Source organism: Mytilus edulis, chromosome 3 (assembly GCF_963676685.1).
Source record: "Mytilus edulis chromosome 3, xbMytEdul2.2, whole genome shotgun sequence".
Classification (NCBI taxonomy): domain Eukaryota; kingdom Metazoa; phylum Mollusca; class Bivalvia; order Mytilida; family Mytilidae; genus Mytilus; species Mytilus edulis.
The window spans coordinates 59,292,485-59,317,459 of NC_092346.1; the positions used below are offsets into that span (position 1 = coordinate 59,292,485).

At 32.3% G+C, this 24,975-nt stretch overlaps 1 protein-coding gene across 2 annotated transcripts; it reads left to right on the top strand.

Annotated features, from left to right (window-relative positions):
• The first annotated feature begins 5,666 nt into the window (after window positions 1–5,666).
• Window positions 5,667–24,685, top strand: LOC139514421 (cholesterol 24-hydroxylase-like). 2 transcript variants are annotated; one of them, XM_071303637.1, is made up of 16 exons: window positions 5,667–5,735; window positions 6,612–6,752; window positions 8,758–8,835; window positions 14,054–14,135; window positions 15,505–15,578; window positions 15,925–16,011; window positions 16,527–16,665; window positions 17,812–17,931; window positions 19,247–19,403; window positions 20,048–20,110; window positions 20,800–20,872; window positions 21,249–21,444; window positions 22,853–22,944; window positions 23,292–23,361; window positions 23,792–24,207; window positions 24,623–24,685. In XM_071303637.1, exons 2-15 carry the CDS (start codon window positions 6,628–6,630, stop codon window positions 23,942–23,944), a joined length of 1,509 nt encoding a protein of 502 aa, XP_071159738.1. In that variant the 5' UTR covers window positions 5,667–5,735; window positions 6,612–6,627; the 3' UTR covers window positions 23,945–24,207; window positions 24,623–24,685. The 2 variants fall into 2 exon arrangements, with proteins under 2 accessions (XP_071159738.1, XP_071159739.1); XM_071303638.1 differs by having other exon boundaries at window positions 5,670–5,779.
• Window positions 24,686–24,975: the final 290 nt, after the last annotated feature.

Here is a 24,975-nt window from a genome sequence, read left to right on the forward strand (position 1 = left end):
TATTAACACATCTGAGGTATCTTTCTTTACAATTGAATTGTTAGTTATTACATTAAGAATATTACAGGGATTACCAAAGTATTGGACAGTGCAACATTTTGACTAATTATCAACAACCCATTCCTGCAACAAAATAAGGATACTAGCAAAAAGCAACAACATATGGTCTAGATAGCAAATGTCATTTGGTTAAACCAGTTTGGATTTGCACAAACATTCCACCTTTGTTTTCTCAACCTTGTGTTATGAAAGATAAACACACAATTATAAACCCTGTACGGTCCAACTTCCAACAGTATGTCCACTTACTTGATAAAGGACATAAAAAGATTCAAAATGGAATGCTACTAATATACTGGCTTATATTATTATTAATTTTTTTATATGAGACTCATTATAGATACAATGCTGATATGTAGTCCTCTGATATATGTATTCATAAGTTTATGATATCTGCAACCATATAAAATTTACTATTCTATTAATGCAAGGTCATGCTGAAAGAAGTCCTCTACATTCGAAATTGTTTAACAATGCAAGTATTGATAGGTGCAGCCCATATGATTCCTTTTAGGAAATTAAGATCTAAATTAGAGGATTATATGAATCAGAAACACTCATTTGGACTCGTCTTGCCCAAATAACAGAAACAAACTATCTAAGAAAGAAAATTATAACATACAGTAAGAACTGCCTAAAGAAGATTTCAACATAGTTTGTTTTCATGGCCTTTTATCCGCTTTTTTTAAAAGACTGCAAAAATTGGGCGTATATTGGTATCACGTCGTCATCATCAGAAGACAGTTGGTTTCCAGACAATGACTTTAGTATAAGTAAAAAGAAATCTATGAAATCTAAACACAAGGTTTATAACTACAAAAGGAAGGTCAAGATTAATTTTGAGGGTTATGGTTCTAATAGTTGAGAATAATGGGCCAAAAAAGGGGCCCAAATAAGCATTTATGTAGTTTCCAGACAATAACTTGTGTTTAAGTTTAAGTGTATGAATCTCTCTGAAATTATACCACAAGTTTCCATACCACAAAGTGATTGTTAGGATTTACTTCAAGGGGTTATAGCTCAAACCATTTAGGAATTAAGGGTAAAACAAGGTTTCATGGTTAATGTACAATTAAGACAATTTCAAAGCAGTGCAAGGGAGGTAATCCATGCACATTTTGTACAATGTTATGTATATTGGATTATCTCCCTTACACTTGTAAATTATGTATAAAGAAATGTTGTATTACCTTGAGGTGATTAGCTGTCAATATTTTTATGGGAAGTTACTATTGATTAATATTAATTTTAGCCATGCTTATGTATGTCATTTTCTATTTTAAGGCTTTGATGATGTATCTAAATGGGTAATTAAGGTTGCAAACTCTATTAAAAATTTGAATTCTGATTACGACCATAACTTGAGGGAAATATTTTTTTCTTTGGAAAAGGGAAAAGGGGGGGAGGTAAATAAAAAATTGTGGGGGGGACAATTTTTTCTCAAAAAAAGAATGCGCAACAGAAGAGTGTATTGCACAAAAGCCAAAAAATGGGGGGGGGGGGGGAGTCAATTTGCAATAGCATAGTGTATTGCACAAAATCAAAATATTGAATACAGTTATCCTGTGTCAGAAACCTATTGTGTGTCAAATATTTAATTACAATCCAAATTCAGACCTGTATCAAGCGCAAATATTGTGTTCATTTTTGCCCCAATTGTTCAGGGTTGGACCTCTGTATCCAGCTGCGCTCATCGAAGCAATTTATTTAAGCTGAAATCAAAATGTAATTTCCAATAGTGTTTCATAGTAGACAATGACTGCTGAAAGCCATTTTTGAATTTTTTAATGTTACAACACTTGTCCCCTGTTATGTTTTGTTTCGATTGGTTTATATTTCTGAACAATGGCTCCTATTTTTGGTTCCTTGAAGCCTTATGGAGTTTTCATTATAACCAAAGTAATTTTGCTTGTTAAGTACCTTGGGACAGAGACATAATACAATGTTATTTTACAATTGTATTATATGTCTCTTCTTTGGAGAAATGTTTCTGCAGGGTTTGTTTTCATTCAAAAATATATCTAGAACGACCGTTTTTAAAAGAAAAACGTATTTTTCCTATAGGGTTCATTATATCATTGACCTCCGTTGGAGGCCATATTGAATTTCTTATAGAAAAGTTACAATGCTTGCTTAAGATGATCTTACAGGTTTATGATCACTTCGTTCCTTAGTTCTTAAGAAAAAGATCCTTGAATTTCTGTATCATTGACCTCCGTTGGAGGCCATATTGAATTTCTGATAGAAAAGTTATAATGCTTGCTTAAGACCATATCTTACAAGTTAATGATCACTTCGTTCCTTAGTTCTTAAGAAAAAGATCCTTGAAAATCTTACCAATTCCATCCCTTTTCTCTCCCTTGAAGTCGCATATCGCGATTTTTTTTTAACAAGACCAAAGCATAACACTTCTTAGCACCCTCTTAGGAACCTTTACTGCATCGTTTCTTTTTAAATCCTTGTCATCTGTTCTTGAAAAGAATTTTAAGCAAAAAATAACTCCGTATTTGGTTTTAATGGAAACTTTGGTTACCAGTTTGAATTTCCAATCGGCATATCCAATGGTTATTGTCTGCTTTATTTCTTTTTTTTTTAGCATTAATTTCGCTTGCATTGTTTAACACCAGTTTGTCATGCTGGAACTTTTAGAGATTACTACAGAGTTCAATCGTTCTTAGTTAAAATCTGTCCTGGTTTTACTCTTTTTATATAATAAGTGGTTGTAAAAAAAAGAAGGCTCAAAATATAGAGTTTGAAGCGCTTAACCATCCCTTTTCGAACCTGGGACAGTGGCATAACAGCAAAAATCTGTAAAAATCAATTTGAAATTGCTCTCAGTTTGACACGAAGCACAAATAAAATCTTACATAAAGATACAAAATATGACGTGCCGATCTAAGAGTACTCTCAGTGATGAACTGAAAACTAGTTCAAAGACCAATGACAACTTTACAATAAATCTTTTCTCCAAGAATAAAGTATTTATCACGGTACACTGTTTTGTGTCCTTATAACACATGTAAACAACCTTGTGAAATTTAAAACAACAAACCCCAAGTCCACATCACAAATTTCATGCTAGCTGACCCTCCTCCGCCAAGAGCTTCTTATGAAGAATGAAGAGAACCTAGCCTGATCCTTTAGCTGAACTCACGTTCTGCTATATAGATGATATCTCTAACTAAATGATAATTAAAAGTTCAACAAAACCCTCGCTTGAAATCAAGCTAAATGCATGTTCCATTAGATACAACCGTTGTTTTGCTAAAGGGGACAAGATAATTTCTGTTGAGGTGTTTTAGCCGTAGCACTTTTTTTATATTTTATTTGTAAATATGTGCTATAACATGTTTTTGTTTATTAACCATGTCAACTGTAACCCGTTTTCTTTAAATTGGCATTGTGAACAAATGACCACTGTTAATTGCTTGGTTTTTTGGTGTTTTTTTTCACTGTTATCGGTCATCAGTATTTTAAATTGAATGTTGTCTGTGTTGAGCAAAAATTGTTAATCTGTTAATGGAAGATCTCTTGGCACCCTTCGTAGTAAATCGACTTGTTCTTTTATTCATTTGAGGATGACTTCATACAAGAGTTATTAGTAAGTAAGGAAATATGAAAAGAAGCCAGCCTCGTATTTATTATCCTTTTAACTTCACCTTCTGTTATTTAGATTTTATCCTCTTACTAAATAATAATTTAACGTTTGGTGACTATGTGCATCTATCCTACCGAACTTGGAATAGAGTAAACAACATATACAGTTAAAGTGGCCACATATTTTGACTTGCATTCAAAAACTGATGATAACAAAACTTTTCGACATGTGATGGTTCCAGCTTCTCAATTGTGAACTTTTCGTTTCTATGTTTGGTATTTGTCGCCTCTCTTTTACTTAAAAGAAAGTCACATACACCATTTTCTGAAATACAACAGGATTTCCATAAATAATAATGAATGTAAGCCATAGATATTACCATCACATCTAAGCTGTAAAACAGCGGCTGTTACACAATGTGTATTCCAATCTACTAGTAACATAATTCATACAAATTCAAGTAAAAGTACATGTAGCTTCCAGACATTTATTGTACATGTATTCTGCAGGCGTTAATGGCATTGTGCATAGTCAACTGCCCAACCTAGTACATGTATTCTTTAATAGCTAGACTACTCTATAAACTGTTGACATTTATGGCTATTGTTGAAAGCTGATGGATGACCCCTCTGAACTATATAAGATCCAGCTTTGGACTCGAACAGGGACAGATTGGTACAAGGGATTCCGATAGGTAGATTCCGACAGGAGATTCCGTTAGGTCTCCCCTTCGTGGGTAGGCTAGGACTTATGCTCTTTATATCAGAATGGACTCCATCAGGGCTGAACAGTTATACCACTTTATACGATCACGTGCGTGTCCGTGTGAAATATTGAACATTCGAACAATTCAACTTTAAAGACAGTCTGTGAACATTCGAACGTTTGAACTTTAAAATCTTTATTGACTTAAAATATAGTTCTCTGATTTCAAACGAAGTATGCATTATAACGAAATCCGAGTTCTATATTTTAACTAGATTGTTATTATATCTCAGTATGTATGTTTTTTTTTATAGAATTAAAACAAACGAATGAATTTACTATTTTTGTCGAGCCTGCGACTTTAGTTGCAGAAAGCTCGACATAGGGAGAGTGATGCGGCGGCGGCGATAACAAAGTTATGAGAAGCTTTATATTTTAGAAGGTGGAAGACCTGGATGCTTCATACTTTGTATATATTGCATTATGTTACGAAGTTTCCGTCTGTCATATGTTCATTGTCCTTGACCTCATCGGGGCGCCCCTCCCTTAAATGTGGGAACAATTTGGTTTATTATATAGGGAATCTGTGGTGGCCGTTTAAGGCCATTTCGCGTTTTCGCCCTCCATATTACGCAAAATCGGGAAAATGCAAAAACGCGGAAAACGCGAAATCGCGAAAATGCGTGGATGCGAATTCGGAATCGCGAAAACATGAAGTCGAAAACGAGAAATGAGAAAGAAAAAAATATTTCGCGTTTTTGCGTTTTCCACTCTGCGTATTCGCCCTATAGAAAATGGCTTTAAACGGCCAAAATAGGAATCTCTTCTTCACTTCTTTATAATTCAGCACTCCATCAACATACTGATAATAACGTGCCGGGCACTGATTTAACTATGCCGCGCGTGTGTGCTCAGCGTGTGTGAGTTCTCATAATTTCTATTTACTGTACAGTGAATACCAGTGAGTTATATACAAAATAAAATAAAGCGAAATTCCAAAAAAATATCTTTTTCTTCTGTTTTGTTCTTAACATTTTGATTAAAACTATATACACGAAGCATGACTGGATCAGTCAGTGCCCCTCCCTGTTTTTAGTCATAAGTTATGAACATTTCTCGCCACTCACGGCATATCTATGGTAAACACAAATTCAGAGAGAATTGGGATCAGAGACATTTATGCATAAAATTGCCATTATGTCAAAATCAGAGAAAATTAGTGCAGAGCCTACTGGTATTATACATATGATTTCTGAGTTAAAAAAAATATGCAAATTTGTAACTGAGTAATACCGTAGTTGTTGATGTTTACAATACTTTCGGGTGTTCCGGTATCTGGACAACATATACATTTTACCTTTTTAATTATATGGCAAGTTCTTTTTGACATGAAAACCTTGAATAACAATGCAAAAAGTATGGAAGTTTTAAGCATCTCCTGTAGATGACAATCCTTATGATAATCTGATATTATCAGAAATAGTAAATCCAACTTTTGTAACTTTGCGCATTTGGTTTAGTAATCTTTTTTTCTTCCTCTTCTCAAGTGCACACTGCAGTGCATGCTTCAACTTGGTCCAAATAATTATGAAGTCTAGGAAAGTTATTGTAAGTACTGCTTTGCACATGAAACTACTACTGACTAAAATAGTAGTTTCATATTGCACTAAACAAAAATATTATTTAAAGAATTATCTCCCCTTATATACTAAGAATCCAACAAAACACAGTCATGTTCGGTATATGAAAAAACAGTATAAATAAGGCAATAAATAAATTATTTTCTTTATTTAAATTAACAATCTTACACATAAATTGCCATGACAATATAAGGCTTTCAAAGGATAGGTGTAAAATTGACATGTCAAAGGGAGATAATTTGTTATAGACTGATTAAGCCTAGTATACATTTGTTTTATAGCAAAATCAAGTAAATAATGGCTAAATGGTCTAAAGTGAAGATGTACAGAACCTGGTCATGTTTACCTGGATCAGCTGAGCCAATTTAAGAATTCTATGATATGTAAAGGACCACTCGCCTAATTTTAATAATTGTATAGGAAATTTTTATTTTTTTTAAATTTTGGTGAAAATATGAAGAGTGCAATTAGTTAGATGATATTTCTGTCTTACATGTTTTTGTGAGGCAATCAATGATTTGATATTCATGCTGTCAATAGGGTACAATTTCTAGATGAAATCAGGATTTGAAAATTTGTCACATGCTGTTTTATTCATCTATTTTCAGACTATATAGGACAACAATGGATTGGTTATATGTACTTGGAGTTGTTATCTCAGTTGTCCTATGTGTGCTTACATTCATCTCAATATATATAATACATGGAAGAAGAAAATACAGTCATATCCCTGGACCTCCAATAGATAAGTAAATATGGAAAGGAATTTATTTTAGCCTAAGATTAAGAATATGAAAAGACATGCATGTATGATTAGATGTGATATTATATTGTGAAAAGCAGCTCTTAATAGACAACAAAATCTTTGTACAACTTGCTTTAATAAACATACATTGTAGGGAGTGACTCCCATGATTTCTGGGAAAGTTTTGTTTTTGAAAATTTGATAAAACAAACCAAATTAATAAAAATGTGCTACACATATAAATGTATGGTTTTGTCCAGTTTTAAATATTTATCCCTCTTGATAAATATCTCTTTACATGATGTAGTAGTTTTCACAAATTTTCATTCTCAATAATTTTGAATTAGAAATAATTTATTTGTACCACCAGCTTCCTGTTGGCATGCATGTATATGAAGGTGTAGGTGGGAACAAATTTGATTTAGGGTTTATTTTTTTGCTTCATTTACTGTGAAAGTACTTTTATTCATGGATTACCAATTTTCATGGTTTTCGTGGATGACTTTATCCGTGAATTTAAATGTCCCACGAAATAAAACAACCATTGTCCAAATCAAGACATGGAAAGATCCCCATCTGTAGGTTTGACCACTGATATGATCTAGAGAAAATATTGAATAATGCCAAATCTGAGAATACTTTAATAGCAGTCACAGAACTACAACCGCATGCAGGATTATACCCATTTAATCTTTAATTACCTAAACTGTACAACTTCTGATCCTTTAATTCTCATAAAAAATATTTTTGATCGATGAGAGTCAGATTTCCGGTAATCGTATTGATATGCTACTATGATAAAGTGTTCATTTTATATAATAATAGTTCTCGTACATATGGAAAATAATAATTTCATGCTGGGCTTGATTTTGATAAGAATTATTTGACAATTCAAGATACATTTATAGCATTTGTTTATGTTACTATTTTCAATAGGTGACATGTTTATGGCCTAATTAATACCTTTGATGGTCTTTAATCTGTTGATCTGTTTATCATGAGTAAATTAGTGTTATCACTACGGGTCAATGTTTACTTTGCAATTTCCTTCAATCCAGACTATTTGTAACATTCGTTTCTAAAGACTTAAATTTCTCAATTTTTATTTTAGATAACTAAAATCCACGAATTTAAAAACCAACAAACATGTGAATATTGCTCAATCCACGAAAATTGATACCCACGAATTAAAGTACTTTCACAGTAGTCTCATATAATATTTTACGGTCAGGGCTAGATTAAATGCCAATTAATTTTATAAGATGAAAAAGGTTATACCTATTCCTCTGTAAGAAAATTTGTTAATTTTTTTAGTGGTTTATTGCCATGGTATTCAAGTCACTGTTGACTGTCACTGCATTAGGCTACTATCATATTTGATATATCCCACACTAAGGAGTCTTTATATTGTACAATGATCCCTATTAAATATATAATAAGACGATATGGTATGATTACCAATAAGACTACTCCTCACAAGATTCCAAATGACACAGAAATTAACAACTTTAGGTCACTGTATGACAACAATCAACAATGAGTAAAGCCCATACCGCATAGTCCGATACAAAAGGTCCTGACATGACAAATGTAAAAAAAATCAAATGAGAAAACAGCCCAAATTATGTACAAAATAATGAACGAAAAACAAATATGTTACACAGCAACAAACGACAACCAGTGAATTACAGGCTCCTAACTTAGGACAGGCACATACAGAATGTGGCAGGGTTAAACTAGTTTGAAGGGTAATTTGAAGGCACCAAACGTCCCCCTATCCTGGGACAGTGGTGTTATAGTGCACCATAATAAGAAAAAACTATAAAATTCAGTTGAAAAGGGCTTAACTTGTCAGTTTGATACAAATAGAAATACATCTAACTAAAACACAGAGAGGACGTGGCCGGGTACTTATAGATCCCCAAAACTAAAAGTACAGATCAGCTGAGAGTACTGATGTTTAATGTTAGAGACTTTTGTTATTTAAAAACAATTTCATCCTTTTGTAGCTTTTTCCTTGGAAATTTTCATTTATTCAATAAATATAGGAAGGAAGGAATGTTCTTTAGCGCAATGACATTGGATCTGTAAGTATATTGTGCTAAATATATACATAAAATATTTAATAAGTGCCTTATGCTAGTATTTAAAAAGAGGTTACATACTTTTTATGACTGAAAATCAAAAGCACTAATTACTTAGACTAATAAATAAGGTTATTGATTCCAGCTTATATGTACATGTACCATGTGACATATTTGCTGCATGACAGGCTTTTTATGTGTCAAGTTTCATTTTATCTGTCATAACCTTTGAAAAACTCCAAACCCTGTAGTTCTGTTAATAGGAACCTTCTCATAGTCCAGTCGATTTGTGCAGATTTTTGACAAAATTGCTCAGATTGTGGTAAAAGCATGAAATTTGGCATAGTAGTAGTATATGTCATGGACAACATTTTAAGCTATGGACCCACTCTGAAAGTCGAAATTTGTGGACGAGGCGACCATTTTAAAATGGCGGACGTTTGATCTCTGTAGATTAATAAAAAAAAATCATGAAAATGATATTAGAGAAGATATTGACATGAAACCTAGTCAATTGAACAAAAGTTTTGGAAATATTACCCATATTGAATGGCGGCCATCTTGAAAAATCTTGATTTTTAAGCCAAAATATGTAGTCATTTTTCGATAAGAATAAAAAAAATGCATTGTCGAAGATATACAAATGTATTTGTTTGAGCTATATAAACAGGGGAAAAAGTGAGCATACCCCCCCCCCCCCCCCCTCCCCGAGTTATTCTTCTGTTTCGCATCGGGTATAACAGCATTAAAACGCGGACCACGAAGAGGATCATAAAATGAACTATAATTATTTACTCTAAAAGCAATATTCGTTCCACCGCTTGTTCAACATAGAATAAAAGGAGAATTTTATTTTACAAGTACAAATAAAGCAAGAAAATATGTGTATACCTGTCGTTTATAACAATTGTCTGATTACAGGATAATTCGTTTTGTTGATATTGTTCATTTGAAACAACTTTCAAAAACCTTATTTGCAGACATAATGAATTTCATATCATGCAAATAATGTTAAAAGAACATCAATTACTCAAATGTTTTCAATTGACGTTAAAAATATCTAACAATAAATGACATGTACATGTTTTGCCAAACCACACTCTGTCTATCAAATCGATCACATTGCCATTGACATTTACATATCGTAGTACTACTTAATACTGCCTTTACACATTTGCAGTTCCTTAGTAACCGTGTTCACTTTGACTTATAACATGTATAAGTTGAGCGCTTACTGCAGAAAGTTATTATATAGTCATATGGTAACTTCATCACAGATGACAAGGCCTGTCATCTGACAATTTCATATATATTGACTGTGTTTGCATTCATACATTTTTTACTAAGCTTTATTTGATATTCACAAAGAAGTCAGATAAGGCATGCACATGTTTACAAAATAAAGATATCAGTATCAGAATTTTTGTTACTTACATGTTTCCCTAAGTAACTTTTTAAAACAGAAATTACGTATATATGATATAATTTATGACCAAAAGTTTTTTTTTGGAAAAGATCAAAATTGTAGTGTTCGAAAACCCTGGGGCTAGATATCAGAAGAACATTATGGGCAATTAGACTGGAAGGAATGTGTGAAACGGCAAGAGAAGACATGTGAGGGTTTGCAATGCCAAGCAGATACAAATGGAACAGACATATGCACAGACATTTGAGCTGGCAATCACTTCTTTGATGCAAACATGTGAAGATGTTGGGTTTTGAAATGATTTTCCTTTCGCTCAATTCGAAACAGTTGAATGAGGGCTATGGAACTGCAGAAGCACTCCAGAATCACAATTCGAAACAGTTGAATGAGGGCTATGGAACTGCAGAAGCACTCCAGAATCACAAGGCATAATGGCACAAATCATGTCAAACAAATGTTCAGATCTCAAAATATTTCATTAGTAAAAGGGAAAACATGCTAGATAAGTTGCCAATTGAAGGAAAACAATAAGTAACCAGACACTGTAAGGTGATACTGGATCAACAAAATCAATGACTGCAGTGTATTTTTTCTGTGGTGATGTATCTGAAGATTTCAATGATACATCGACATTTTCAAATCGACAAAAATAGGGCACGACTGTGCCCTTGTACTACAAGACATATTCCCCTAGCCAAAGTAAGAGCTGAAGATGTCAACTCCCTAATATCCTGCTTGATGATTGATAAAACTTGACATTATAGCAAATCAGAGAGTACAAGACACAGACAGAAAGCCAGGAATCTTTTATCCTTGGAGCTGTACTTTCCAAAATAATAAAATACATTGATGGCACACGGTCTGGAAGATGTATATTACTAATCTCCAAGCTTGCAGATCACGCTAAATTGTACAGTTAACGCCTGGAACAACTTGGAGTTATCATGGAAGGAAGAACTGATACAACGCTGTTAACAAAATTGGAATGTAGCTGCCATAGCAAGCATGCAAGCAATATAAATTAGTTGTTTTGATTTTCAACAAAGGTATTAGTGACGCTCTAAAACAGACCTCATAATAAAAGAGTAAAAATAAAAAATCACCATAGCCATAGCAGGCAAAATATATATGCTTGATACTAAAAATAACTTTACAGGGACACTCAGTAAACGCTGTTGACACGAATCAGTTCAACAGACATAAGTTTTCTCAGTAAGAATGATACATGATGGCTAAACATCGCGAAACAGTCCAGTTATATCGTTGATTGGCAGACAAACATACCATTTCTTAGCTATAATAACTCAATTGTGCAACTCGTATTCGAAAGGATACAACTGCAACTTATCAGTTCTCAGATAGAGAGTAAGATGTCTCATAGATTGTGGAACTGATTCATTTTGAAAGCCTACATTGAATGTCCCTGCAAACCTTTTTATAGTAGCAAGCATAACTCTTCAAACTATTCTAGTAACTTTGACTATGAAGAGGCCTCACCATCACAACTAAAAGACATGACCTGTTTCAGCACTTCCCCAACATATTCGTTGAGAATCCGGAGAAGATGCAACCATTCAAGTGTGCTTGCATATCATCTATGGCAGCTAATTTTCAATTTTTAGAAGTGTTGTATTAATCATTATTTTCATGACAACTCATATTACTTAGAACATTTACTGTACAATTTACAGATATCATCAATTTCAAATATTAAAACAATTCCAGACTGTGAGCCGTCATATCATTTTGGCGAGGCCCATTCAATGGATAACAGGTTCTTGACTTTCTTTCTGTGTCTCGAATTCTCTCTAATTGTCTTGTCATGCAGTTTTAACAAACATTTAGCATGTTATCTGCTCCTGAAATATTAATCTCCAGCACTGAGTCTGGCTAAAAGAACAATGGTTAGTAGTTCAAGTGACAGTAACGTACACTATTGTCGATCATAATTGTCGATGCTTCATGTTGAATGATAGTCAGATACCTCATCAAAAAGAAAGAAAAGCAAAAAACCCTGCAGTCATTGTTCTTGTTGATTCATCACAACTGTGGCTGGTTATTTTACTGTTTTTTTTTCAATCCGTGACTCATCTTAGACTTTTTTCGTTTTTCCTGACAAAATATATTTTGATCTTAAGATTTGGCTTGAAAGGATTAATACCTTTTGCCTTGTGATTCTCCCATTACATGACCTTCATCAACTTGGAACAGTTGTATGCTTACAACAAATGACTGATTACCAGCTCAAATGTCTATGTCTGCTCTTTTTGTATTAGCCTGGCATTGTAAATCCACATGTGTCCTCTCTTCGCGTTACGGAATTCTTTCCATTCTATTTTTTTAATTATTTTTTTCAGCTCCAGTGATTTTAATAGCTACGCAGTTTTCCTTTTCAACATATAGTGGTCATAACTCATATTGTATATACACACTTTTTGGTGGTAAAAAAGTAACTAAGCCCTATATGCTTAACTGCCAATTTACGTATATCTTTATATACATTTATGTGTTTACCATGTTTACATGCGCATGGCTTATTTGAGAATATATCCTATATTAACAGTCATAAATAAATGATTAGCAAAACTAGTTGTAAATGCAAATAAAACTTAGTATTAATTCAAAAAACGATTTAGGATAGCGAATAATAATATAGTGTAAATTTACGTTTCCAAAATGGCCACCATTCAAGATGGCCACTAAATACTTCAATAGTCCTCAGTTGATATTCTTTGTCATAAGAAATACGAAAGTTTATCAAAATTGGTAAAGAAATATATTTTTCATATTTTTTAAAATTAATTTTATTATTTTTTTTAACATGATTTCAAAATGGCCGCCCAGAGCCGCCATTTTGATTTTCTCAATTGGGTCCATAGCTAAAAATGTTAGTTATAACCTCAACTAACACTATGCAAAGTTTGATGCTTTTACCACAATCTGAGCAATTGTTTCACAATTCGACTGGACTATCAGCTCACCTGCGGGGGATGATTTGAGCTATTACCATCACTTGGTGTCAGCTGTAAACTTTGGAAAATATCTTCTTATCTGAATTCATCGGTTCAATTTCAACCAAACATGGTTCGGATGATCCAATGATATTTAGTATTTAAATTGATTATAAACAAGAATGTGTCCATAGTACAGTGATGCCCCACTCGCACGATAATTTTCATTGGACCTTGAAGTTGGGGTCAAAACTCTAAATAAGAAGGATCATATCATAGGGAACATGTGTACTAAGTTTCAAGTTGATTGGACTTCAACTTCATCAAGAACTACCTTGACCAAAAACTTTAACATGATGCCAAACAGACGGAAGAACGGACAAACGGACAAAAAGATGCACAGACCAGAAAACATATTATCCCTCTACTATTGTAGGTGGGGCATAAAAAGAAGATGTGGTATGATTTCCAATGAGACAACTCTTCACAAGAGACCAAATGACACAGTAACAACTATTGGTCACAGTACCTCCATCAACAATTGGTTTTCTGCTGAGACATTTTCTTTTGATTTCTGATTTGATGCCTTCTACCTTATACATGTATCAACAAGAGAGTCATCATGGATACACTCATGGTACAGCTGTTTAGAACATTGATATATGATGTATTCCTGACATGGAAGATGAAAAATTAATGGCCTTGATTTTTCTTGACTGCTTTTGTAAAAAAAAAAGGTTTCTAGGGGGGAAAAAACAGTAAAAAAATGTCCAGATGAGTGATTCAGTTTTAAATCATCTTTCAATTATATTATGCTGCATTTCTTTTGTTCTATTCATTCTAGGTGTAAAAAGTATGGACCTGTATTTAAAATGAGCTTCATGCAGGCTACATTTGTTTTTACTTCTGATCCACAGGCTGTCAGGGTAAAATATATTAGAATAGACATGTCATATTTTACTGTATTTAAGGTTAAATAAATGATGTTAACAAGTGATCAAGGTTAAAGATAGGTCACATCAAATCAGTATCTCAGATACTATAAGAAATAGGTCAATTATATTTAATATATGGAATGATTATAAGATTTACATTTGTACAAATTGCAGCTTTCATCTGACCTTGTCCTCAATTTCCTGGTTCTTTGGACAATGTTTGGTTTTGTGGTTAAGTCTATTTCTCAGATACAATAAGGAATAATTATATGATATAAGTCTATTTCTCAGATACAATAAGGAATAATTATATGATATAAACAGCAATAGGTCAATTATATTTTGGTGTATGGAAGGATTATAAGATGTACATGTCCTTATTACAGGGTTCATATGACCTTGACCTCATTTTCATAATCATGTTAAGATTTTGTTGTTTGATCTGTTTCTCATGTACTGTTAGCGATAGACCCATTATATTTTGGTGTATGTAATGATTATAAGGTTTACATGTCTGTCTGGCTTGGTTCATCTGATCTTTGCCTCATTTTCATAGAACATTCTTAAATGTAAAGTATATATGTGATACTTGCAGTAAAACCTTCATATTACAGACTTTAAACACGAATTTAATGATACTGTGGATTTATTTATATTCATTGGACACCAATTTTCGTGGATTTCGTTGGATCAGATGAACCATGAAATTCAATGTTCAACGAATGATAAATTTTCTACAGGCTTGTACTCAGACTTCAGCAAAACCATGAAATTAAATATCCACGAACATGCAAGTTTTACCTAATCCACGAAAATTGGTACCCACGAATATAAATGAATCCACTGTAAGTTAAAAAGTCAAAACATTTCACCATGTACATTTGTGTATATTTAGAAAACATTTTATTTGGGATTTGTTATGACCTAAACATTGACATGAACAAATTGGGCTTTAAAAGGATGTGATTATTGCTCTACATTACAATTTGAGTAAGTGTCCTGGAAGATTCAAAGATCCATAAGTTTTCCAGAAAGATATATAACAAACTTATTGATTTAAGCATTTAATGAAACGAAAGGATAGGATTCTAATATTAGTAAGTTTCCTAGCAAGGGACAAACAGCAGAGAGTCTGTAAAATTTGCAATTCAGATGGTTGATCTTTTAATTTCTTTATTTTTTTGTTTTTTATTATGGTTTTGCTCCTAAAACAAATGTATATAGCCTTTATACATATTGCTATCAGACGAAAGTAAAATTTATTAGTTCTATTCCTGCACTGTTGGAATAATTGCAGAAAATGACATGTATTTGATAAAGAACTCAGGAAAAAGTATGATTACATATGAATGCCTTTCAGGAATTACAGATCACAGGAAATCATCCAAAATCCTACATTACATTGGAAGGAATTATTTATTTATTTAGAGAAAGGTAAAGACATAACTAGAATTATGCTATTGTATATGACAGTATTTCATGCCAGCACATAAATACATATGCTTAAGTATCAATGTTCCATCTGTGAAATTTTCAGACTTAAATGTCTTGATTTAATTTGTTTTTGGGTTGCTGTATCATTTATGTAAACCATTTGATTAAAAATTATATAAATTGCAGATTTTATTGAATGGTGAATGAACCTATCTGTTCTACTAAAGATTATGGAGAAAGTAATGGCTTTATCCTTTTGGGATCACAAAAACTTGGATAAGTATAAGTGATGTGTACAAATTAAAGAACAATAGATACAAATTATTGTTTTTCTTTTGAATTTTAGATTTTTCGGAAAAAGTCTTGTGTCCGAAATTGACCAAAAAGTTTGGGTATGGAGAAGGCAATTGATGAACCCTTGTTTTCAAAAAAGGTAGGTGATCTGCTACAATAACAGACTTACTCACACCTCAGGTTGTGATTAGTTTAAAGCTGTCACATGGTGACCCCCTATGAATCTGTAGGGGTTAGTAAATTGCATAGGGGGTTCATGCATCACACCTACTGTTTATGGGGACGTCATCTATTAATGTTGTTGTATTTCATTGTTTATTTTCTTACAAAATAAAGCAGTAAAAGTCCTCTGTTTGATAAATTTGTTATAAGGTTCACTTCTGACCTCCTTTGGACCACAGAGGGTGAATAATAGGAGATTCTGCCTTCTGCCTCTCCCCCTATGAGGTTATGATATTTATAAAGGATTAAAACAGTAACAATCTTCTTGTTAAAACCAGAGATCTTCAGCCTTTGATTCAATAATTATTGAGCACCATTGAATATTTGGACATCAAATGTATGAATTTTCAGGAATTTTAGGGCCCAATTGTAGATATGTAATTGTGGATATGTAATTGTAGATATGTAATTGTAGATTTTCTCTGTTTTCAGTTATCTGAGAGGACTTGAATCTGCATTAAATACAGAAATAGACTTATTGATAACTAGACTTGCTGGACTGGCAGACGGCAAAACAAAAGTGTCAATGCTGGATGAATTTAATCATCTGACTCTTGACATTATAGGAAAAGTATGTATTGAAATATACAGTATTAAGGTTACTAAGTAAATGTAATTTTCGTAACCATTATTTTTGGACAGGGGTCACTGTTTATGGCCTGGTGGTGTCTGTATTTGCTCTATGGCACTAGAAACATTTAGGACTATTTCATCTGTCTTAGGGCCCTTTGCCTGAGACAAAGAACATCTAAAAACAATTACAGGTACCACACAGTTTAGATTTTTTGCCATCCATATCTGCCCGTCTTTCTGTCTGTCTATAAACTTTTAAAAACTTATTCTCAGAAGACTGTCTTTAGGAGCTATTGCCCTTAAAAACAGAATTTTGACCAATTTTAGTGTTTTTTGCATATATTTATATCTATAAAAATTGTAATAGTAATTGAACAAAAAACCATACCATAAAGTAAGCAAATAATGGCAGTAGCTTTACAAAGTGTGAATCAATTCAAAATAGAAAAAACAATGGTCTGACTTAAAAAAACAAAACCAATGAAACACAAATAAAGCAGACAGCATCCAACTACAATCAATGAATGACAGGTTCCTGATGTGGGACAGGATAGAAATGTTTGTAAAATTAATTACCTGTTTGTGAGTGCTCAAACCTTCCATAACCTTGGAAGTATTACAACAGTACAACATAAGAACAAACTATAGAAATCAGTTCAAGAGGCTAGACTCGTCAAATCAGCAGTAAGCACACACAAAAAAAAAAAAAAAAACGACACAAAAAGGTATATCCATGACCACCCCTAGTTTAACTTCGCCAAGAATAAAATTTCTTTCAGTACACATATAACAGATTAAATATACAGACACCAAAAACAGCATGGGCTTGTGCAATTCAAAAATATATTTATAAACATAATGAAGCCTTCATTAGAACTAAAAATGTTCATAGCTGTACAGCCATGTATATTTTATGCTTTGATTTAGTTAAAACAATATTTATGTTCTCACCTATATGTGACAATATTCAAAGATCTCACAACAGTGTTTTAAATAAAAAAACTTTCAGCATAAGTTTATTTTGGGATAAATCATTGATCCTATCTAAATTTATGAACTCTATAAATAACATCACCTTTGTTATGTGATTGCTGGTTGTAATAAAATGGTACCCAAACCAATTATTATGTTCATTTCATTCTAGATTGCTTTTGGGATGGAAATGAACAATGTTGTCAATAGGACAGAAAAATCAGAATTTACCAAAGCCATACAGCTGTGTTTTAGGGGAATATCAGAAAACGTTACGGATCCTTTTTTTACGGTGAGATAAATAAAAAGTAAAAAAATTATGTGGAAATGGATGCCATTTTTTAAATTTCTTCATATGATATATAAAACATATCGGATTAAAGTTGACAATATGAAGTGAAACTTATACATACAAACAGTGGCATAATAAAAGGGAAGGATTGAATGATGATGATTATTTGAAAATAAAGAGGTCAATTCAATGAGAATATGAGATTGAAAAAAAATAAGTGAAACATCTGGAGGTCCAGTGAAGCTCACAATAAATAGTCAAAAGCCCAAATCATATTGAAATCTATATTTTTAAAACATAGAGAGAAGATATTTCGAGGCATTCAAAAATAATAATTCTTGACATTTTGTGAATGAAAAAGCAGAAAGGCACAGGTCTGTCAGACAACACTTAATTCTTTATAACATAAAAAATTGTGTCCACATTTTTAAGTTGGGAATGATTCTGGACCTTGAGTTAATTAAACCTACCTTTTATTCTGTGAGAAATATGACCTTTGTTCCACCTGTTTATTATTTATTTAAATGTTTGTGGATATTCTGTTTTTTAATTTGCATAATCGGGTTAAATTAATGATAATTTTGTTCTCGATAGATAAAAATTTGGCCTACAAAGAGAGCCTTAAATCTCTGGAACATGAAGATTTTGTACATTGTTTTATTACATATTGTTTTAGTAAATAGCATTTTCCTCAAAACAGAATATTTTAGTAAATTGACGTTTTTGAATTAGGAACACATGATTGTCACTTTTTACTTTTCAGTATTGTATATCTTTTGTGATGAAAAATAGCTGATATGGTAAATAAGTTCAGGACTCAAATTTCTGTACACACTTAAAAAAGCTAAGAAGCATAGATGTTATTGCTAACAGGGTCTTCAACATGAGGCTTAAACATCACTCAAAGTTTTAGTGACTTTTTACCCCTACCCTAGTTAACTGAGTAAATGATCTTCTTGATATGAATCATGCATGATCTGTTCATTGAAGAACACTGCCCCATCAGGGTAATATCAACATGTCATAATATTTTGATTATTATGCTGATAAACAATGCTATCATCATTCATACGTTCTGTCATTTTATTTGTTTATCTTGTTCCACATGTGTAGCAGGATCTGCATTACCTTTAGGAGCAGATAACCCCTGGTTTTTGGTAGGGTTCTTCCTGCTCAGTCTTTAGTTTTATATGTTTTGTTTTGTGTACTATTGACTGTTGTTTGTCTGTTGGTCCTTTTCTATAAAAAGTATTTTAGCCATGGCATTGTCAGTTTATTTTCGACTTATGAGTTTGAATGTCCCTCTCTTTTACAGTTTAAAATTTCCAACTGGAGTTTTATAAAAGATGTGAGGAAAGCTTTGAGATTCCTGCGAGTATTTTCTAAGCAATGCTTTGAAGAGAGAAAGGCAGCTATAGAAAGGGGAGATTACACACCAGATGACATATTAAATCACATTGTGAAAATGAAATGTAAGCTTATAAAATTCAAAAGATATTTGTTCTCATTAAATTTGCTGCACAAGATATTCTTCTTTGCATTAAGTCTTTAAATTAAGTATCATTTTGTGTTTTTATGCCCACCAACAATAGAAGGTGGACATGTTGCCTGGTCTGTGCATTTGTCTGTTCACTTTGTTGTTCTGCTACATTCAATATATAGAAAGCTGTTAGAATAACAAATTTTGATAACTTATTGGTCAAGTCAGTGGAATTGCTTTTTATTAAATTGAAAAAATCATTTGAATTTGAGGATTGTTAATGTAACAGTGTAAACGGATGTGGATTACAATTAAGAACCCAACAACATACAATTTTTATGAAGAAAATGTGGTTTGATTACCAGTGAGACAACTCTCCACCAGAAATCAAATGAAGCAAAAATTAACAACTACAGGTTTCTGTGATGGGTACAAATTACTTTTGAACCACAGAAATATTTTTTTTTACATTTTTGTACGGTAAACAAATGTATCCAATGCATGAAGAAGGTGATGATAGGTCATATTTATATGGACTCTCTCTTGTGGTGATGAATAGAATGTTGTATGTTAGTTTGTTCCCCTTGATTTGTTGATAAACAGAATGTAGTTCTTAGATAATTTCTTATTTATTAGTAGAGAATCCAGAGTTAGATGATGAAGTTATAGTGGATGATATAATTGTATTTTTTGTGGCAGGTAAAGTTAAATTCCAATAGACAACTTTCGAGTTCGATGCATTTCCGTCAAAAACTCTGGTTTTAGTGAACATCAGTTGTGCGTTTAGGGGCGTCGTCACTTCCATTCCAATGTTGAGCGAGTGGTTGGAAAACTATAATTCTATATTGTGCGAATTATTCAGCAAATTGAATTCTCAAAATTGACAATCAACACTGCTGTCATTAGGGAATTGCCATTAAGTACCTACAGAACAATCATTATTTTTAGTTTATCCTGCACAATGACGATCACTAAGATGCTTGATGAACGTTTATAGTGCAGGGATACAGGCGACCCCCTCTATCTGGTAAGTGACGTCGTAAAGGCGTGTATAATTGACGAGTTTTTACCGGTGACGGATGAACTCGAAAGTGGTCTATTGAGTCAATGATAACATGGATAGATCTCTTTTTGAGATTCAGCATTTAATTATTAATTGTTGTGTTCTTTTTTTTCATAAATGCTTTCCATCATATTTCTAAAAATGATATATTCAGAAATTCACATTTTTCAAGAAGTATAATGAAAAATCTCTTTTATTTGAATTTTGTTTGATTCCTTGATGCCTGCTGCTTTTTTTTTTATATAGTTTTAGTGCTGTCTCATGACATATATTCAATGTGTCCTAAGTATATATTAATTAATTCTTCAAATAATTTTTTTTAAAGGACAAGAAACAACAGCTTGTTTATTGAGTTTTACCATGATCTGTTTATGGCAGAATAAAGATGTACTTAAAAGGTAGTCATTTAATTCAATTCTTTGGAAAGTTTACCTCTGAAGCAACAACTGTCTAGATTAACAGTCAATATACTTACTAGTTATACAAATGTATTTCTATAAATTCACAAATTTTAATAATGTTGTTGTTATTAAAAGGAAAATTATGGTAAGATACTTACATTTTAATTTTTTATGACAAAACACAGCAACTAATGGCAATCACCCAATAAGAACAGGCACATATAGAATGTGGTATGGTTAAACATGTTTCTGAGGGCTAAACCATCACAGAGATCTGTGATATTTGGTATGTATACAGTTAAATTAGAGTGCCAATTTGATCCTTTAACTTTGCACAATTATGTGACTCTTTTTAAAAATTATTGCTTTTTAGGCTACGCACAGAGGTATATGATGCTGTTGGTATGAAATCTTATCTCAGCATTGAAGATGTGAATAAAATGAAATACTTAGACATGGTAATAAAGGAAAGTCTGCGTCTTTATCCTCCTGGACCAAATACATTCAGAGAGCCAAAACATCACATAGAAATCCTTGGATACAAGATTCCTGCTGGAACACCAATAGCTGTAAGATTTGACCAATGGTCATTTACTGGCTTCTGCAAAAAAATGCCAAAATTTTGATCAACTTATATGATGGTCAAGACTGAATTCTTAAATTTTAAAGCTAAAAAGGGCATCTGACTTATAGTAGGATTGCATTTTAAATGAGTACCAAGGGTAATGTTGAATGCGTCTTCTTTCCTGTTTTATGTATAATACCAGTAAACTATTTTTTTCTTTTGTCTGGCCTTTGATTAATTGTGTTGAATGACAGGGTATACATATACAATTCCAGTCGTAGCTTAAGAAGGTCAAACAAATTTACATGTGCAATAAGTAGAAAAGTGTAAAATCATATAGAGATGCCAGCTTTTTCAGAAGTTTCAGTCTAGAATATATTTGTTGTACTATACATTGCACATTATATTCCTACATCTATAATTTTATCATATCTTTATCATGTTTTTATGAACAAGTAATTTTCTCATTAACCATAATGTTTAGGCCACAATATTAAGTCTTTATATGTTTCACAATTTAAGTTGTACACAGAGCAGTGACTTGAAAATTCGTCATTTAACTTAGAATCATTTTCATAACAGCATGGACAAGAATCATTTTCATAAGGGCATGGACAAGAATCATTTTCATAACAGCATGGACAACTGCAATACTTAATGTTGATAATAATACTGAATCATTTACCTTCAAATTTTTGGTCATTGGCTATTTATAACAGTGATTTTACACTCACTCAGTCTGTCAGAGGCCTTCCAATGGGGATTTAAAAAGACTAAAAAAGTAAAGTGCATGCAGGTGCCTTAGAAGAAAAATATATAGTTAAAGTATTTATCAATTAAATCAACCTACAAGGTTATGTCCTCTGCTAGTTATTCAAATTATTTGATTTAGGCGTTTAGATGGTCATTTTAATAAATTTCCTGTCGACAAAACTTTCAATTTTTCTAAAAACTAAGGATTTTCTTATCCCAGGAATTGATTACTTTAGCCGTATTTGGCACAACTTTTTCGAATTTCAGGTCCTTAATCTTCTTCAAATTTGTACTTGTTGGCTTTATAACTATTTTGATCTGAGCCTCCCTGATGTGTCTTATGTAGACGAAATGTGCGTCAGGCATATTAAATTATAATCCTGGTACCTTTGATTACTACTTAGAACCTTTGGTGACCCCACTGTTGAAATTTATTACACATCCAATATGACAAGTGGGTGTTACAGACAAACGTTCACCTAACCTGACCCAGTCGTTTGATAACCGGAACACGCCAAGAAATGGTCTTGTCCACACTGTTAAGAAAATGATTCTATATCTGTTTTCTAGCCAAAAAGCATTTGAAAAGTTTATGAATGAAAAGGGAAATATATATTATAAAAAAAACACATTGTATATGGATAAACTTATTTTTATAGATGAGTACTTATGTAAGTTCAAGGCTGGAAGAATACTTCCCTGATCCATTGAAGTTTTTCCCTGATAGATTCAGTCCAGATGCTGAAAACAAGTAAGCGAACAGAATAATAAAAGTTTAAATTTTCATACCTTTATAACAATGAAAGAAATTTTCTATAAAAGATTTAGGTACTACTGTGAATTCATTATTATGCATTCGATACCAAATTTATGTGGTTTTGGTGGGTATAAGTGAACCATGAATTCAAATGTCCAACATAGTACGTATTTTATATTATAGTTTAATATGCAAACTTTGTAAAAATAATGAAATCAAATACAAATGTTGTATTCTGACATTCTTTTTATCTAGAATTACATATATTTAATTATGGTGTTAATGTAATAAATCTAATGTAATAAATCTATGCCTATATGAGTGTTCATGTCTGTTTTCAGAATCACATCATACACCTACTATCCATTTACACTAGGCCCAAGAACTTGTATTGGAAAATCATTTGCTGAAGTAAGTATTATAATCTTTACATTACTTAAGATATCAACACTTGTGTGATCTTTTAATAGAAAACAAGCCAAAAAAAAATAAATATTGGAACTAGACTACTGGTTGTACTAAAGTGAGTTGTTGGTTTGGTTCATTTCAAGGTTAAACCAAGAAATTTAAAAAAAAAGAAGGAAAAATTGCATAGTTTGACCGCTTGCACCTACATGTATTTCCTTGTAAGAATTACAGGATAGAACTTTATATGATGCAGATAGTTTGTTAATTAAGGATGTGCATAATTTTTGGATTTTGGATTTTTTTTTAAATTTACCACTAATTACAGGACGTTGAATTTGCCATTTTTTGTAAGATTTGCATGTATAGGATACATTGTTTGTGCAAATTGCAGAGATGTGTTATGATGTATATAATTTTACTTCATCAATTTCAGATTGAGGCAAAAATAATACTTGCCAAAATAATACAGAGATTCAACTTTGAGATGGACCCAGGACAGTCTTTTGATATAGAAGAGAGTACAACATTAAAACCAAAAGGTGGTGCAGTTTGTACATTGACTTTATGTGACAGTTTTGAAGGCTAAATAATCCTGTTATTGAAGTATGAAGATGTGCTGGTTGCAGTGACTGTGGAATATTTCACATGTTTTTCCTTGTGAAATCAAATTTGAACAATACCCTTGACTTAATTGACTTTATAAGGTTACCTCTGAAGGGCAATTATAATTCTGGAGTATCCTTGGCTTCAACATTTATTTCTATAAAGATTTCTTCTTTCATTCAAAAACAAACACATAAAAATCATGATAAAGACATCATAATAAACAGCAAATGTTGTATACAAGTTGTAATTTTATGCAAATTATATTTTATACAGAATTTTGTACAGTACAGTGCATTCGGGTTATTTGCATAGCCTATTCGTTAGACAAATTGATGCAATTAAGCGGAGTATGCTTATAACCAAATTCATGATTTGGGGTTGAAGTCAGTCCGGAAGTGAAGGAAAATACGAGAATTAACTTGTATCCAAACATATCTCACAAACTGTTCATTTTAAATTGTATCATTGATGTTATATGATCTTGTATCCATGTTAATTTAAGGTGCTGTTCTACCAGAGAATTGATTTTTGTGTATCTGGATCAGTGACCTTGATACATTTTCCATGTGTGAAGTTTGAAAGGGGCTCCTTTAGGGTTATAATTAATTCAAATAAGAATGAGAAGTTAATTGTATCTCTAATCAATCATACATATAAGGTAATTTATTGACTGAGATTTAAAATATTTAAACAAATAATCATTAAAAAACAATATTTTATGATATACAATAGCACAGTTTAATTTTCATAAAAGCACATATAATTGTCACAGCACTAGTCTCTACAGAGTTAAAAAATAGTTGTCACTATGGTATCCAGTTAACAAACTTGGTAATCTTACATTGCCGTCTTGACTGTGGCAACATCTTTAGAATTTCGGCTTCCATCTTGTATATATGTTGAGAAGTGAGTACATTGGTGTTCCTCCATAGCACGGCGTAAACCAGCCAGATGTGTGTTAGCCTGGGAGAAATTCACGGGAATGATGCTTTCTTCTAATTCATCTTCGCT